Genomic DNA, 19,071 nt, shown 5'->3' on the forward strand with positions numbered 1-19,071 from the left:
GAACCCACTTACACCGGGGTCCCAGATGACATTAGGTGTTTTCCTCTGGAGTCAGAAATGTAGGCAGAGTGTAGTCTCTTCTGGTTTCCCAGGTGTGTCTGCCGCTCTTAAGTTTTATCTCTCTCTCCCATGGGATTTGGGTGCAGAGAACTGTTGGTCCCTTCAGGTCCGGGCGGTGTCTAGAGCACAAGGGACCTGCAGCTCCAGTGCCCCTATCTTCCGGTTCCCAGAGGCCATATACAGTTTCCTCTTGGGCCAGGGATGTGGGTAGGGGTAGGCAGTATTGGTGGTCTCTCCTGCTCTGCAGTCTCAGGAGTGCCTACCTGTCCGGGCGGTGAGCTCTCTCTCTCAAGGGGTTTGGGAGCAGTGAGCTGCAGCCTGGGATCAGCTAGGTTCAGGAATTTCTAATGGCCAAGAAACACTTAATTAATTTTTCAGCACCCTTAGTCATAAGGAAAAATGCGAATCAAATGACTCTAGAATATACCTTACACCCATCAGAATGGCTTAGATCAAAGACAAGTGACAGTGCATTCCAGTGAGTATGGGGAGAAAGGGCAATACTCCTCTATTGCTGGTGGGAGTGCAAATTGGCACAACCACTGTGGTATCAATTTAACAGTTTCTTAGAAATTTGGGGGTATTTCTACCCCAAGACTCAGCTATACCACTGCTGAGCATATAATCAAAGGATATTCCAACATACCCCAAGGGCATTTGTTCACCTATGTTTATAGCAGCTTAATTTGTAATACCCAGAAACTGGAAACAACCCAGATGTCCTTCAACTGAAGAATAGTTAAATACAATGTGATTCATTTACATGATGGAACACTACTTAGCTATTAAAAACAATGACATCATAAATTTTGAAGGCAAATGTATGGAACTGGAATGTATTATCCTGAATGAGGTAAAAAAGACCCCAAATTACATTCACCATATGTAGTAACTTCTAAGTCAATATTAGACATAAAGTACAGGATAACCATACTAGAATTCACAGACACGAAAAAGCTATATAACAAGGAAGTCCCCAGGGAAGATCCTTGAATGATATTTAGAAGGGGAAATAAAATAGACATAGGAGGTAGATGCAATGGAGAAAACTGGGTGGGAGAGAATATAGGGGTTGGAATTTGGTAGGGGGAATCAACTCTAGAGAGAGTCAGGGAGAGACAGCAGCAATCAACACTTGGCAGATGGAGGGTATCTTTATTATTTGCCACATATGTGGGATGTGGAAGCCCCCAGGGAGCATATGGGGGTACCTCTAGCTGAGACATGTAGCAGTGGGGAATATGGCCCCTGAAGTGGTCACCAACTGTAACCAGTCAGGATTCCCAGTGGAAGGATAAGGACACAAGCACACTAAAAAATCTTTGACCCAAAATGTGTCCTGCCAATAAGATGTGCAGGAACAAAGGTGGAACAGAGTCTGATGGAATGAATGGTCAACCAATGACTGGCACAAATTGAGACCCATACCATGGGAAAGAACCAATACCTTACCTTATTACTGCTACTCATACTCTTTTATGCTTCCAGACAGGAGCCTAGCATAACTGTCATCTGATAACTCCACCAAACAGATAGTGGAAACAGATGCTAATCATTAGATTGGTCCTTGTGGAAGAATTGAGGATATAAAGGTGATAGATACTCCACAAGAAATCTGAGTCAACTCATCTGAATGCTTGGGGGATCCTACAGTCTGAATCAACAATGAAATCATAAGCATGGGATTGACCTAATGCTCCCTCAACATATTTAGCATATATTGGTGTTCATATGGTTCTCCCAACAACTATAGCAGGGGATTTCCCTGAATCTGATCCCTGTTTGTGGATGCCATTCTCCTAACAGAACCACAGAACTACCTGGGCCGGCCACAGTGTGAGAGTCCTGCAGTGACTTTATGTGCCAGGGTGGTACCCCAGAGGAGGGGAGGAGGAAGTCTGAGGGGGCACAGAGAAATTGGGGAGAGGTGGCTATAATGGGGATACATAGTGAGTAAACATTAATTAATGAAAAGGAAACAAAAAGCTTTATAGAATGTGTTCTTTATAAAATACATTTTAATTAAATGTTTAATTTTGTCCTTATCTTGGTTATTTGTAGTGTGTAGTTTCATTCTACTCATTTTTTTGTATATTTGTTTGTTTTTTGTTTGTTTGTTTTTTGATATTTTAAGTTCATTAGTCACATTATTAAATAATTTAAAATGTACTTATTTGATAAAGAAATATAATCAACAATTTTTCTTTTTATTTCTTTTTTTCTCTATCCTCAAAGTTGGTATTTTTTATTTTTATATCTATATATTTTATTAATTAATCTTTTATTTGAATATATATCATTCATGAGATTTTGTTACTTCCATATATTTATAACATTTCTGAAAAATATCTTGATGATTTTTTCTTTTTCTTTTTCTTTTTTTCATTGGATATTTTTATTAACATTTCAAATGTTATTCGCTTTCCAGGTTTCCCATCCCTCACTCCTTCTTCTATGGGAGGGTTCTCCCTCCCCAATCACCCTCCTTCCATTCCTTCCCACCTCCCTGCCCTGACATTCTCCTACACTGGGGGATCTAGCCTTGGAAGGACTAGGGGCTTCCCCTCCCATTGATGCCCAACAAGGCCATCCTCTGCTACATATGCAGCTGGAGCCATGGTCTTTCCATGTGTAGGTTTTTGGTAGTGGTTTAGTTCCTGAGAGCTCTGGTTGGTTGGTATTGTTGCTCTATGGGGTTGCAAGTCCCTTCAGCTCCTTCAATCCTTTCTATAACTCTAGCAATGGGGACCCTGTTTTCAGATCAGTGGTTTGCTGCTAGCATTTGCCTCTGTATTTGACATGCTCTGGCTGAACCTCTCAGGAGACATGTATATCAGGCTCCTGTTGGCATGTACTTTTTGGCTTGGATTCATCAATATTGTCTAGGTTTGGTCAGATATGGGCTTGATCCCCAGGTGGGGCAGACTATGAATGGCTGTTCCTTCAGTCTCTGCTCCAAACTTTGTCTCCATATCTCCTCCTATGAATATTTTTATTCCCCCTTTTAAGAAGGACTGAAGCATCTGACTTTGATCATCCTTCTTCTTGAGCTTCACGTGGTCTGTGGATTCTATATTGGGAAACTTGAGCTTTGGGGCTAATATCCCCTTTTCAATGAGTGCACAAATGTGTGTTCTTTTGTGATTGGGTTACCTAACTCAGGATGATATTTTCTAGTTCCATCCATCTGCCTATGAATTTCATGAAGTCTTCATTTGATAACTGAATAGTACTCCATTGTGTAGATGTACCACATTTTCTGTATCCATCCCTCTGTTGAAGGGCATCTGGGTTCTTTCCAGTTTCTGGCAATTAGTATGACCATAAAAAATTGATGCTATGATTCACTGTTTTCTTGGGATTTAGATTTTCATCCTGGGTTTCATATTATCTGTTCAATGTACCTGTGCGAATAAGAAATATTCCCTATTTTTATGTAGTACTTGTAAACATCTGAAAGTATAGTTTGGTTTGTATTATTTTTCACCTCAGAAAGAATTATATATACTATTGATATGAGATAAAAATAAAAAAATCATTACAGAAAATATGGAGAATCCTCTATAAAGGAGTGATTAAAAAGAAAACATAATTAAGAATTAATAAACTAAGGATGTTAACTTATTGAGTCTAAAAGGTATTTTCACAAGAGCTGATGAACTGACATTTATTGCGAAGACTGTGGCTCATAAAGGCTTTTTTCCTTAAGCATTTTTTAGTATTTTGATTTTGATTAACATGGATTGTTGTGAAAATGTCCTCATTATAGCTATATACATGAACTAAAATTAGTGCTGAAAAATATGAATTCACTTATATTTTGCCTACATTTATGATTTGTCAAAACTTAAAGCCCATGATAAATAGATTTTAAAAACATATACATGCACACAACTGATTATTTATTTATTTGTAAAATGTGAAATCTATTGCTTTTAGTTATATGGACAGAATGAAAGATATTACTGTGAAATAATCTGGGTAACGATGGAAATGGATCCATGTTACTAGAGCTTGTGTAGACTTAGAGAAGAGCTTGCATGTTCCCTGAAGACAAGCATGGAGTTGGATGGGAGAATTAATTATTAATGCTAATTAGCAGAGTAGAATAATTATGGGCAGTATCAGTTATCAAGCATATTTAAATTTTCCTTCAGAGAGTCTTGTACATTTTCAGTACTAGAATGACAGGGCTGGCATTTTTATACCCATCATTTAACTTGTCCTTCATAGTATGCTGCATATGAGTACTGAATGCCATACAATACTTCATGAGACATGTAATTTAAGACATACTTAAAATATTTTGTGATTTTGAAAATATTACATCAGCTTAAAGTAATTAATTTCTTATGTAAGGCCTCAAAAGATCAACAAGATTTAGTCTCTAGAGTTTCTGTCCCTAAGGGTAGAGTCATAAGTATAAAAATATTTACACCACTCCCACTCACAGATACCACCTTCACCCACAAAAGATTTGCTTCAAGGCTACAAAAGAAAGGTACATATTAGCTTATATCAGAAAAATAAGTTCACCTATTTTGATACATTGTATCACTGAGCCAAATTCAGTATCACTTTTTGATATACAATATATACTTGAGTGAGAACGATTCCCTCATATCTTATCTCAATGTTTTATCTTGATACTGTATTCCAGTATATCTCTGTTGTTCTTCCCTGATATTTTAAACTTTCTATCTTGTTACATAAATGAAGACATGATCATTTAAAAACATATTATGCTAATATTCAACAAAAGAGAATAATGGGAAGATTAACTTGAGAAATTAATGAAAATCTTTTAGTCTAGTTACAGATCTGTAAATGTGTCTGTATTTTAACATTAATGGAATGATTCTCATATAAAAAACATATTCCATGTTTGTCTGTGTGTGTGTGTGTGTGTGTGTGTGTGTGTGCGTGTGTATTTCAGTGTCTGTGTATCAGGATTTCATGCTTTTTTGTCTATTTGTCTCTGACTCTCAGTATCTTCATGTCTCTGATTCACTATATGTGTGTGTTTCTTTATGTTGTGTGTATTCACGTGTTTAGAGAATAAGTTCAGCAATGTTCCTTAGATACCATACGCCTTGGATTGGAAGGTAAGAAGGCTATGATGACTAGCCTGCAATCACACAAATCTACATATGTTGATCTCCCAATTGCGGCTCATTCTATTTAAAGCGAGCTAACCGGAATGAACCTCACAAGGTCTGCAGGACCACTAGGCAAGTACTCTACAGTCTGATCTGTCTTCCCTTATCCAGAAAGTATAATATCCTTTTCTTCTATTCTCTGTTTGTATTCTTTATGACATATAGAAAATTAATGAATACATTTCCTATAAAAGTCATTAAGACTGTTTTCATATAGTAGTTGTCCCAGTGTCAGATAAGCAAATTTTTTAGATCAAATATGAAATAACAAAAATGTATATAACAATTTGTACATATATATATGTATATTATAAATGTGTGACTATATGTTATATATTATACTTACATATTTTATATTGTTATTAAATACAGAGTAAAGAAAATAATATTTTATTTAGGCTATTCGTTTATGAATGCACACAATGAAAAAATAGACTATTGTATTAGGTATAAAATTAACTGGAAATGAATACGATATAATTCAATGTTCTTGAAACTATAAACACTAAAACTTGCAGTCTAGCATAAATTTAACTCAGTAATTGTATTGCCTTTAAGAAGCTGTAAAAATGGTTTAGAATTTCTAAAATGTGTGATTTGTAGTTTCTCTGGCATACCAAAATCCAGATGTTCAAAGAGTAATTTGCTTTTAAATTCAAGAAATATAACAAATTCCTTTTTCTTCATTCTCTGTTTTATTAACCTTTAGAATAAACTACATATTCTGGAGAAGACAAGACATGTTACTAATATATGGGAATAACAGTGGGCCAATGTTCATCCTATTGGGCTTCTCAGATTACCCAGAATTAGCGGTCACTTTCTTCTTGATGTTTCTCACCATCTATAGCATCACTGTTGTAGGGAATATTGGCATGATTGTCATAATCAGAATTAATCCTAAACTGCACACTCCCATGTACTTCTTCCTCAGCCACCTCTCCTTTGTGGATTTCTGTTATTCCTCCATCATTTTCCCCAACATGCTCGTGAATCTTTTTATAAAAGACAGAACTATCTCACTTTTAGAATGTATAGTACAATATTTTTTCTTTGCTATCTTTGTGGTAACTGAATCCATTTTATTAGTGGTTATGGCCTATGACCGATTTGTGGCAATCTGCAGACCACTGTTCTACACAGTAGCCATGTCTCAGAAACTCTGCATCACTCTAGTGGTGGGATCATATGTATGGGGACTCACATGTTCCTTGACAATGACATGTTCTATTATCCAGCTGTCTTTTGTTGGTTTCAACATAATTGATCATTTCTTTTGTGAGTTCTCCTCACTTCTAGTCCTTTCATTATCTGACACTCGTGTAAATCAAATACTTCTGTTCTCACTTTCCACTATGAATGCTGTTAGCACTCTTCTCATCATCCTCCTGTCATATGTGTTCATCCTTCTCACCATACTCAAGATGCAATCATCCAGGGGCCGCCGAAAGGCTTTCTCTACATGTGCTTCACACCTGACTACCATCACCATCTTCTATGGTACTATCCTGTTTCTGTATTCTGTACCCAACTCAAAGAACTCCCAGCTTACATTCAAAGTGGCCTCTTTGTTTTATACCCTGGTGATTCCCATGCTCAACCCTCTGATTTACAGTTTGAGGAATAAAGATGTGAAGGATACAATAAGAAAAATCATGAAGATTAAATTTACAGCTTTCTCCCTTTCGTCTTCTCAAATAAATTGATCCTGTCATAAGTACAGAAGTTTTAGAGAATTTTAAGTATAAGATCATATTAAAATTAATAGCTTCTTCTACTGAACAGAAATGGTTTTATTTTGAATAGAATTCCCTCTTCGCTGTATCAATTTTCAGAAATAAATCAGAGATAACAAATTATTTGTATCCAATCTCCAAAACTGAAGTAACATTATAATTTATAATCTCATTGTAATATTTAAATATAACTATCAAGGATACTTTACATTGCATAATAGCATTTCCACTATACCACTTTTTTATGACACCTCATGTAGCTGAGTACAGAGGACATATGATTATTTGATATATATTTTAAATAAACGAATTTCATTATGTGTGCATTGGTGAAGTAATACAAAAGTTCCTCGAATTGACTGTGTGAATAACTCTATTTTCTATTATATGTATCTATTTTACTGATTTTACACAATTTTATATGATAGTACACATATGAACTTACAGTAATTATGATAGCTTCCACAAGGCCTATGTAAGTTCCAGACAGTCAAACAGGGTGGAAGGAAGGTAGAAACATATGTCCACCATAAACCAAATAATGAAGTAACTGTCATTTGAAATCTTCCAGGAAAGAAATAATTGGTTTCTTTGTAATAATGTGGTTCCCTGCTATACTTACCCTACAACATAGCTACCCTACCCCAAAGACTAGATGGGCAACAAAAATGAGACTTGATAGGAGAAAATATATCTCAAAGTTGAGTGGGAACACATGAAAAAGGTTGAGATAACTGATGGAATAAAAACTGAGGAACAATTTCATAATATGCCTGAAGTCTATGAAATTTTCAAATATATTCATTTGTGCTTTAAGTAAAGAAATTCAGTTAAGAGTAGATCTTATCTGATACATATCTATACTGATGCATGTGTAAATGTAAAGCAAGTGATAAAAATATGGGATTTCAGCAAATAAATAGATAACAATAATCTTAGCCACACCATTGTTTGCTACCCTTCCAACCCCAAATGAGAAATAAAGACAAATACCCAAGTCAGAAGGTAAAAAAAAGAATAGATGTAATAATAGCCAAAAGGATACTAAATTAGTACTGACAATATATAAGAGTATAATGAATATAATTAATCTCAAAATATTGAGACTACTGAAGAATATTTAAATTAAAATTATTCTTTCTTTCAAAATTGGTAATGAAAAACAAAGATGTGTTTTTACAAAAACAAATTGTTGAGATTATACAACTCTCCTATCCAAAACAAAATAGAACTCCTGGCAACAGAGGGAGGCCATTACCAGAAACCACAAGCAATTAAAATGTAGAGTCCCAATGGATATGTGAACAAAGAAGTCTTAATCCTAAGAATCAGGTAGCACTGAAGGGAAAAAGGCAGAAAAGTTTTAAGAGACAGGATCAGAAAGTGCCTGTGAGATTCTGTCTTCTAGGCATTTCAGAAGCAGCATCCATAAAGTCTCACCAATATGATTGCCCAAGCATGAGGGCTAAGTAATTAGAAATGTATTTGAAGCAAAAAAGAAGCTTTATTTAGAAGGTAAAAGACACAATAAAATCATGAGTTAATAATGTAGTACTGGGTTGAAAAATATGATAGTTACTTTATTGGGAAAATTTTTTATGATTTTCATGGTGTTGTTCCTCTATTGTGTGCATGTGTTCTGCAAGGCATCATGTAGATGACCTGAATAGAAACTTGTATGAGATGATTTATTGGGTATTTGTCTTAAATATACTTTATTTTTTTCTTCTTCCTTTTTTTCTTTTTCTTTTTTCTTTTTTTTTCGGAGCTGTGGACCAACCCAGGGCCTTGTGCTCTCTAGGCAAGCGCTCTACCACTGAGCTAAATCCCCAACCCCAAATATACTTTAAATAAGTGTGATAGTTAATGATAAACTCTTGAAGTCTATAAATGATTGAATGTACATTCATATATGTCTTCCTAGCTTCAATTGTACAATACTAGTCTATTTACATGATTGCAAAAATATTACAATACCCTGAATGAACTTTTACTGAATGTTCATGAAAAATCTTTGTCTTTGCCTAGATAATTCAAATTTATTATAAATGAAAAGGTGATTGTGATTTGAAATACTATGAGCTTATTACTTATAGAATAGTACTGTAAAAGAGAGAATAGTCACTATGTACTATTTATTACCCATGCATGATTAAAAATACCAGATTTTCCCTCTGTGAACCACTTGGTTGAACTATCTTCTTCAGCCATCTGTCCTAGTACCCAATATTAATGTGTATAATTTTAACTGATGATTAGTCCAATAGAACAAATACATTTCTATATAACTTGAATAATGGAAGAATGCACAAGTAAATAATCTGTACTATGATGCTACAAAAGCTCAATAAAGATATTATATGATCAAGTTATTTTGTATATGTGGTAATTATTAAAATGTTATTTGTTATAAATTCTAAACTAATGAACAGATTTTCAATGTATATGCATATGTAAAGTATTAGGAAAGTAGTTTTAGAATTGGTTGTTTGAAGGAATCTTTTTTCTATTGTGTTTATTTCTATTTTTTTGAATTTCACAATTCTATCTTTTACAATGTATCACTTGGAAATTATTTAAATTGTAAGTACAAGACTAACATTTAAATTAAACACATAGTCTGTGTTTACTTCTGTCCTCCTTTAAAAATCATGTTTATATTTTGATATAAGCCAAAAAACCAAATATGCAAGTTCATAGCTTTTATTCTGACATAAAACTAATGACATTTTACTCTCAAATTTGAAGAGACCAGTGATTCATAGCAACCCTACGATGAAGATGGTAGAGCATCTGTCTTTCTGAATATAGCTAACTGTAGTTTATAAAATGCTTGCCACTTCAATCTATATTTCGTAAATTACACACTTAATAATTCTTAGGGATGCCTAGTGCTCTACTATGAAACACATTCTTCGTGTATTTGTTGATGTGCATTGGGTTCCTGCTTTTGACAATATGCATAGTTTTTCAGTTCTTCATTGGGAAGAAAAGATAAGTTTGATGATTGACATGATGGCCTCATTGGGAACATGTGCTCTATAAAAGCTTCTGGATAATATAAGGTAGTTTTTAATTTCACCAGTTTTATTTTATTCCATTTTGCTTGAATTATTTTAAGATAGAATCTCATTATACAGACCAATGCAGTCTCAAATTCTGGCCCCAACCTTCCAAGTTCTGGTACTAAAAAAGCATATTATTACAAATAAGCTTTACTTTTGTTTGTATTTTGTTATTTTAGAGAAAGCTCATTTTTCCATAATAGATATAACAGTACATTTTAACTCACATTGTGTAAAGTTTTCTTTTTCTCCACATGTTCGTAAGCATTCCTTAGTTTTCCACTTTTTAAACAAACATTGTTATTATAATGATGTGATTTCCCATTGTGAATTGATTTGCATTTTTCTGATGTTGAATTTAGATTTCTTATGCTTGTCCCTTGTATGTGACCCAGCTTTTTATCTGGCATGTCTATTTGGTTTTTCAGCCATATAAAGGTATTTCTGTTTTGTTTTGCTTTACTTTGGTCACTGAAAATTTGAAGTTCACTATATATAGTAGGTTTAAACCTGTGACCTAAGCTTAATTTACAGATGATCCGTCTTTTGTATCACAGACCTTTTCCTGGAGACACAATACATACTAGGTTATTCAGCCCAGGAAGGGAACCCCACTTATTGTTCCAAATTCAAAGTAGGAGTGTCATTAGAATTTCATTGAGTCACCAAACAGAGTTGGATGAAGAAATACAGAAGCAGGAATTAGAAAATGTCTTCATCATTGAAAACCCCAAGCCAGTGCAGGTGAGGACTCATGAAAGCTGCAACCATAGCACTCTCTGAATAAGTAGCTAGTGGCTTATTCTACAGGATTAAGGGTATACTCATGTTTTTCAGAGTCTGATTTCCAAACAATTGTTTACTTTTTTAAATAACCTTTGAAGGGGTCTTCCTGAATCTTTCAAGTCTCTGATTTAGCAATTCTATAGCATTTTATATATTATTTGAGTCTCAAGAGTCTCCCCTTTCATCTTGAAAGCAATATTTCCAATCAAAAGGAACTGCTATATTTCCTGATCCCATTCCAGAAGCTGTTCTTTTAAGTATCTCCTTTATTATATGGAGGTGGTATTATGTGAGTTATTGCAAATATGATAAGGACATTAGGGTCTTGTACTCACAGTAACTGTAGTTACCCGCAACAGCAAAGTAATTAACATTAAAACATCGATGTGGTAGGGACGCATGAAGTCTCCTAATTGACAGTCTATTAGAGGTTAATGGCTCTTCAGAGAGGAAGAGTCATTTTTCCCCAAGAAAATGATTGCTGGTAAGTTTTTCATGCTCAGTTAGGATTGCTCTCATCCATGGCAGTACAAGGTACTACTTTGGCTTAATATTCTTTAAAAAGATGGACAAAGAATTAAGTTATGAGAGTGATGTTTTGGAATATACTAGAAGTTAGAGATAATAGCCTTGGATTGTATGTGATAGACTGTATATGGCTATGAAATTCTCAATGAAGAATTAACAAATATTTTAAAAAAATGCTTTGACATCACAGGGAATAAATTGGAACTTTAAAATTATTAAAAATTATTTTTCATTTTTGATCCACATATCTGTTCAGACATTTAGATATGACCTATTGTTTCATGTATGTGTCAGACAAATCATATGTATCACCTAAAATTTCTTTTTTATTTATTTATTTTTTTGATTAGATATATTTCTTTACTTATATTTCATATGTTATTCCCTTTCCCAGTTTCCTGCCCATAAGCCCCATCCCCTCTCCCTCCCCGCTATGAGTACTCCCCCATCCATCCCTCTTACCCCCTAAACATTCCCTTGTACTAGGTGTCCAACCTTGGCAGGACCAAGGACTTCCTCTTTCACGGGTGCCCCAACAATGCTATTCTCTACACAATGAGCAAATTAAACATTTTTGTAGTTTTTCTGAGATCTGTAATATTTTATTATTAATCTTCTTCATATAGAGTGAGGTAACAATCAAGAAATTAAAAATTCTCAACCAATATATTATCAAATAACATATTTCAGACTATAATGTTAAAAGAGAGTATTTGAATTTTCATAAAATAAAAGGCATTTATTCTATTGTCATCAAACTCAATTTCCACTCTCTTGTGCAATATGAACTATATTAATTTTAATAGATTCTATTACATCAGGCTTTATAAACATATTTCACATTAAGAACAAGCACAAATGACATAATATGCTTAAGAAGTATAGACTTTAGCACCTATTACTTTTTTTACTGTGTCCTTAACATCTTTGTTTCTCAAACTGTAGATTAGCGGATTCAGCATAGGGATCACCACTGTGTAAAACACAGAGGCCACTTTGACAGTGTGCCTGGAGTTCTTGGTGTTGGGTACACAGTATAGGAATAGGATTGTGCCATGGAAGATGGTTATGGCTGTCAGATGGGAAGCACAAGTGGAGAAGGCTTTGCGGCGTCCACTGGCTGAGCGCATCTTCAGAATCGTCACAACGATGAGCATATAAGACAAGAGGATGATAAGGAGTGTGCTAATCTCATTAAAAGTGGCAAAAATGAAAAGCAGCAGTTGACTGACAGATGTGTCAGAGCATGAAAGTGAAAGGAGAGAGGAGAACTCACAGAAAAAGTGATTAATCATGTTGAAACCATAAAAAGATAAGTTCAAAGCAGAGCAGGTCAGTATCAAGGAACATACTACCCCCCAAGTGTAGGATCCCAACACCAGCATGGCACAGAGCCTCTGGGACATGGCTACTGTGTAGAGTAAAGGGTTGCAGATGGCCACAAACCTGTCATAAGCCATCACTCCTAATAGAAAGGATTCAGTTACCACAAAAGTACAGAAAAAAAAGAATTGCACCAAGCATCCTACAAATGATATGGTTCTGTCCCTTATAACTAGATTTATCAGCATCTTTGGAGCAACAATGGAGGAATAACAAAAGTCCACAAAGGAAAGATGACTGAGGAAAAAGTACATGGGGGTGTGCAGTTTAGGGTTAATTCTAATTATGATGATCATTCCAATGTTCCCTATCACAGTGATGCTGTAGATGATGAGAAATATCAAAAGGAGGGGGACTTTCAATTCTGGATAATCTGAGAATCCCAAGAGGGTGAACACAGTCACACTATTGTTTCCATCTGATAGAGTCATGACTTCTGTTTGTAAGACTTTAGAAGACCTAAAAGTAAAAATAGACTGTGAAGATATACACAGCTTGTTTCATGCTCTTCACAAAGATTGGAGAATAAAGCATAACACTTGTAAAAGGTAGTATATTTATAATAAAGTATAGATATTATACATAATATAAAACATAAATACTATAAAGATATGCAAAATTAAAATAAACTATTTAATAAAATTATCTACTTACATAAAATATATTCATCATAATTAAAGTAAATTGAGAGATATGGATAGATTTTAGGCCAATTCAAGTCAAGTACTTATATATAAATTTTAGTGATGCTGTATTATTTTAAGTTCACAGAAGATAGGCTAAAATACCAGAATGACTGGCTATATTGTCCTTGTTATCAGTAATAAAAAACCAAGAAATTTATAAAATAACTAAAATATATATCCATATTAGAATATTTGAAGTACCAACAATTCTGATAGCTCAGCTTGAATGGTTGCCTTTTTATGAGTTTATTTTCTTAGTACTGTATGTGTTTATCTCACCCTTCCTTCCACTCTCTTTGGTTCATTTTATGCCTGTGTCTCCATATCCTATTTAACTTGTCCCCTTGTCCATTCATTTTATCCTTGTGTTACCTTAGATATACAAGGATTGTTATTTTATTTTAGTAATGGAATATGAAGGCATTTGATGATAAAGAAAAACCAACATTGTATGCAAAATAAACTTTATATTTTACTTCGTAGTGAAAAACAGAATTCCTGCTGTATAGTGCTTACACTGCTTTCTTTTATTCCCTTTAGGAAGTGCTATTCTGGTCACACTATTGTTTCTAGACAAGCTCCCAAGATTATAGGCAAGGATAAGACATTTGGTGACCATGCTTCTAAATACATCACTTTGTCTCTGAAGACATTTGTATTTCAATAACAAAATTGAGCCCAAAATGTTGCTGGTGGTTTTTTTTTTATGAAATAATTTTTTCTTCAGGATTTTTAAGTTTTTAAGTTATTTCCTAATATCTTTTTCAGTCCATTTATATATAGAAGGTCTGTTGATTTTTGTGAATCTATTTTGTATCTAGCTACTGTGCTAATAGTGTATATGAGCTACAGGAGTTTCCCATTGCAGTGTTTTAGGTCACTTTGTGCATACTTCCATTATCATCTGCAAATAAAGATACTTTAACATCTTCCTTTTCTATTTGTAATGCCTTGGTCTAACCCAGTTGTCTACATCTTCTAGATAAGGTTTCAAGTATTTTATTAAATAGGTGTGGAGAGAGTGGACAACCATGTCTTGTTCCTGATTTTAGTCTATTCCTTTGAGTTTCTATCCATTTAAATGTATGTCAGCTATGGGCGTAATGTAAACTGGTTTTTTATATTCAGGAATGCCCTCTGTATCCCTGAAGCCTTCCACACCTTTATTATGAAGGGGGGTAGGACTTTGCCCATAATCTTTACTGCATGTAATTCTAATGAAATATAAAATGGAAGCAGATCTAGATGGGAGGGGAAGAGGTAGGAATTGGGTCAAGAACGGGGAGGGGCAAAACTAGTCAGAATATATTATGTGAGGGAAAAACATATATTTCATTTAAATAACAAAAAGATTCAGGATGAAATCTTGTTATCACTTTGACATTATGAATGATACTCAAATTGAAAGTATGAGTTTTAAAATTATTTTTAGAAAGATGAAGCAAGAGACATGTTGCTACTTGCAAACATACTCAGAATATGCATTGAAAAAGGTGACACAAAGTTTAAGTGGGTAGAGAAGGAGAGCAGACGTTGGAGACCTGAGGGCATACCAAATATGAATGTATGAAGCCAAACTACACTGTATGAAATTCTCAAAGAACTATTGATTTAACATATGTTCTTAATTTCTTAGTTAATTATGCAAAAGAATTCATATTTTCTGTTTATTTCTGCAATGACTCTGGTACCTCTATCATTTAATTTTCTTAAATATCTGGTGAAGGCTTCTATCTTTTGCCAAAACACAAAATCTACCTTGTTATATTGATTTTATACTTTCTAATCTTAATAATATACTCTTTCATTTGTGTTACTTAATAATGTTTATTTTACCTTAAATAAAGAACTGAGAACTTTTCCCTGAATTATCCTTTAAAATGTTATAAAACATAGAGCATTAAATCCATTTGTCCTTTTACCTTCCAGAGGCATTAGCTTTCCTTGGTTTCTCATGTTACTTACCTAGACCAGGAGCCCTGAAGCAAAGCTTCACGGAGAGACTGAACTCTATCACAAAACCTCATTCAGAAAACCATTAAAGAATGTTTTATTCGTGAATGCTGAAATTTCATTGATATTAAAGTTTACACATTTGAACCTGTCTTGCTAGGACAAAGGCAGGGCCTCTCCTTTTGGGGAGTAGCAGACAGATCTTGTATTCATTGTTATAGCCTTGGAGACAAGAACCTTAGAGACAGTCCTATATTCTCTTGAGATAGTAAAATAAACAATTACAATTAATCACTTCAATCTGATGCAATTGTGGGTGGAAAATTAGATCATCATTCAGGACAGTTCATAAATCGAGATATATATATCCAAACTTCTCTGAAATTTAAGGAATTATTCTCCATACTTTCTGGGCATAGTTGAAATGTAGGTTTCAAATTTGTTTATATTGTACTTATTTTATAGATTTTTCACCTTGAAAAGATAAAATGTGCACAAAGCATGCATTTCATATTTTAGCTCACCAGTATCTTCAAAGTTGAACGACTAGCCCACAAATATTAATACCATTTTCGTGTTACTAAAAGATGGAATTCACCAATTTTTCAGAAAGAAAATTATTTAGCAAAACCAATTTTGGACTGTTTTTAATAAAATGGCAATTTAATGTCAGTATAGCCTATAGCAATTTAAAAAAAAAGTGAAAGCATCCAGTCAAAAATAAACAAAATTACACTATACTATAAATTTTCTTTCTAATTTCTAATTTCGACTTCCTTTGCTTTTTAAAGAATGAAATACACCAAGTTTCAACTATTTGAAACACAAATCAACGTCGCAATTACTCCTTTAGAAGTATGTACCAAAGTTTTATCTAGGATTTTGTGCTTTTTCATTGAGGAAACCTGTTTTCAAACCATTTAGATTTAGTCATATAATAAACTATTGAATGGAATTAACAGAGAAATATCTTCATTGAAGGTATTTATCAATTTTTTTCTATTTCAATGAACAGAACAATTAATTAGATTACTGTAAGTGTATGAATCATTATTTGGAATTTTAAAAATTTTCAGGAATGGCTTTCTTGTGAAGAAATTCAGAAAAATGAGTTGAGCATAACCAGTAGTCACATAAGTCCTCCAATTTCCTCATTTTTTACACTCTTATTGCCATTTATGGCAGGTTTAGCATGGGCCTTACACTATATTTAGTAGGGAACAGGCAGGGAGATATATCATTATTGACCAAATCTACATGTAAAAGGTAATTTTTTTCAACGTAATAGAATCATATTATGAAATGCTGCAAAAGACATTACTAGTTATATCATTATGAGAAAGAACAGACAAGGCCACTGTAAAGTACATTTATGAAGTAAGAAATTATTTATTCAAGTAGCTAGTAAAAATGTAGTGATTTTTATTTTTATAGCATACAAGCTCATTTGCTTTCAGATACTTTTAAAATGCTTGTGGCTTCTACATGGCCACCAGGTGAGAAAAGACTCCAGTGGCTCTATGTAGCAGCACATGCCTCCATGCTACAATACCAGACTGACAAGAAAGCTGTGCTCACTGGTGCAATAGTGGTGGGATAGTAATGAGCATAAGCAGTCATTTCCAACTGAATATGAACCCAGTTCTGCAGTCACGGATAATATAGTATAACTTTTCAAAAGCTGGTGAAGGGTGGTACCAGAGGTCCTATTGAGAAGTCTACAGTTAAATGGAAAGGGTATTAAATTGCCTTCTTAAAATTTTTTAAAAAAGTTTTTGTTTTGCTTTTAACCTTGCTTATAAGACTGACAGTTTATGGCAGCTAAATATAAAATAACACTTTTGTATCAGGATTTGGCTACCAGTATATTTATCATTCCCTGGTCAGTAAACGCATACTATATATCCTATGTTAGTTAATACTAATTTAACTCAGTGAGCTATTAATAATAGTTTTTTTAAGATAAAAATGTTAGATGAAGAAAGTTTGGTAAGTTCTGTGGGAATTTAAAAGGAAGTAACAGGAAACAGTTAACCTGAAAATACATACACAGAATTTTAGAGGCTAAATAAAAATATATGTATTTATTATTATTATTATTATTATTATTATTATTATTATTAAATCTTATTTACAGCCCAGTTCTTATCCCCTCCTGGTTCATGCTCTGACATTTCCTCATTCTATTCCTCCTCTGCTGTCTCCAACAGGATGTCCACACCCACCCCAACCCACCATACTTTCCCCCTCCCTGGAACTTCAAATCTCATGAGGGTTAGGTTCATCTTCTCTCACTGAGGTCATCCAGGCAGTCTTCCACTGTACATGTGTCAGGAGCCTCATATCAGCTAATGTATGCTGCCTGGTTGGTGCCTCAGTGTCTGAGAGATCTTGGGAGTCCAGAAGAGTTCAGAGTGCTGATCTTCCTATGGACTGGCCCTTCTTAGGTTCTTCTAGTCTAATTCAACCACAGGGTCATCGACCTCTCTCCATTTGTTGGCCCCGACTCTTTCAGCTGTTTGTTGGACCTCTAGGAGGGACATCATACTAGGCTTCTCTCTGTAAGCACACCATTGCCTCAATAATGGTGTCAGGCCTTGAGCTGGATCCCAATCTGGCCTGTAACTGGACCTCCTTTCCCACAGTCTCCTTTTCATTTTTGTCCCTACAGTTCTTTTAGACAGAAACAATATTGGGTCATAGTCATACATGATATGTACTCACAAATAAGTGGATATTCATCAAAAAAGTACAGAATAACCAGGATATAATCCACAGAACTCAAAAAGGTTAACAAGTCAAAAGGCCCAAGTGAGGAGGCCTCAATCCCACTTTGGAGGTAGAAGAAATCAATCACAGGAGGGTGTGAAGAATGGACCAGGGTGGAATAGAATACAGTGAGTTGAAGAGGGGAACATGATTAGGTATTGGGGAAAACAGGAGTAAAGCTCTGAGGGCCATCAGAAAGAATGGAAATAGGCAACCTCCTTGGGAGGTAGGTGGTGGGAGGACCCTTTAGAATGTACCAGAGACCTGGGTGGTAAGAGAATCAGGATTCAGAGGAAGGGACCTCAGATTAAATGCTCAAGAGTGGGGAGAGGGAAGTTGTAGAGTACACCGCCCCTAGAGAGATGAGGCATCAAGCGGAGAGATGAGGTTGCCATCCCATAGTCATAACAGTATGTTTTTAAAAAGAAGTTTATCAGCTATGTAATGTAGCAACTTTGCACTATGTGAGTACATTATGAAATTTTTGATGATGTTTGTTTTCAAAGCTATTCCAAGAATAGTAGGAAGTGACATTAGTTTTGATAAGAATAAATTATAGAACTCCACCTGAGAGTATACATACACATTTGCAAATCTTTCTTATGATTGTAATAACTTGGCATTATTTAATATAACTATGTGATTGTATTTTTAAATTTTAAGTTAAATTATTTTTAGTTCAATTTATTTGTTGACAATTTCAAACTTTTACATATTGAGGATTGGTACTTCCTTTATTTCACACTGTCTCATTTTGCCATCTTTTCTATGGAAATCTTACTTCTTACTTAACTTTTGCACTTGACATTCTTAGCATATTGCAACTTCAGAGATCGTTTAGCAGTTAAGAGCACTTCCTGCTATTTCAGTGAATTTTGATTCTTTTCCTAGTACCTATATGGCTCCTTACAACTATCAGTTGCCCCAATTACAATCTATTGTCTTC

General features: G+C 34.4%; 2 protein-coding genes across 2 annotated transcripts; one reads left to right on the forward strand and one right to left on the reverse strand.

The window, feature by feature from the left end:
* Window positions 1–5,959: 5,959 nt before the first annotated feature.
* LOC116900880 (olfactory receptor 5D18-like) lies at window positions 5,960–6,925 on the forward strand. Its single transcript, XM_032902558.1, has one exon. It carries the CDS (start codon window positions 5,960–5,962, stop codon window positions 6,923–6,925), a length of 966 nt encoding a protein of 321 aa, XP_032758449.1.
* Window positions 6,926–12,206: 5,281 nt separating this feature from the next.
* LOC116900381 (olfactory receptor 5D18-like) lies at window positions 12,207–13,148 on the reverse strand. The gene has a single exon (XM_032902129.1). The coding sequence runs from the start codon at window positions 13,146–13,148 to the stop codon at window positions 12,207–12,209; it is 942 nt and encodes a 313-aa protein (XP_032758020.1).
* Between the last annotated feature and the right edge of the window lie 5,923 nt (window positions 13,149–19,071).

The sequence above is a fragment of the Rattus rattus genome, chromosome 5 (genome assembly GCF_011064425.1).
Source record: "Rattus rattus isolate New Zealand chromosome 5, Rrattus_CSIRO_v1, whole genome shotgun sequence".
Classification (NCBI taxonomy): domain Eukaryota; kingdom Metazoa; phylum Chordata; class Mammalia; order Rodentia; family Muridae; genus Rattus; species Rattus rattus.

Excerpts from the sequence above, each read along its gene's own strand:
- LOC116900381 (XM_032902129.1), bottom strand. The coding sequence starts at position 13,148 with ATGACTCTATCAGATGGAAACAATAGTGTGACTGTGTTCACCCTCTTG.
- LOC116900880 (XM_032902558.1), top strand. The coding sequence starts at position 5,960 with ATGTTACTAATATATGGGAATAACAGTGGGCCAATGTTCATCCTATTG.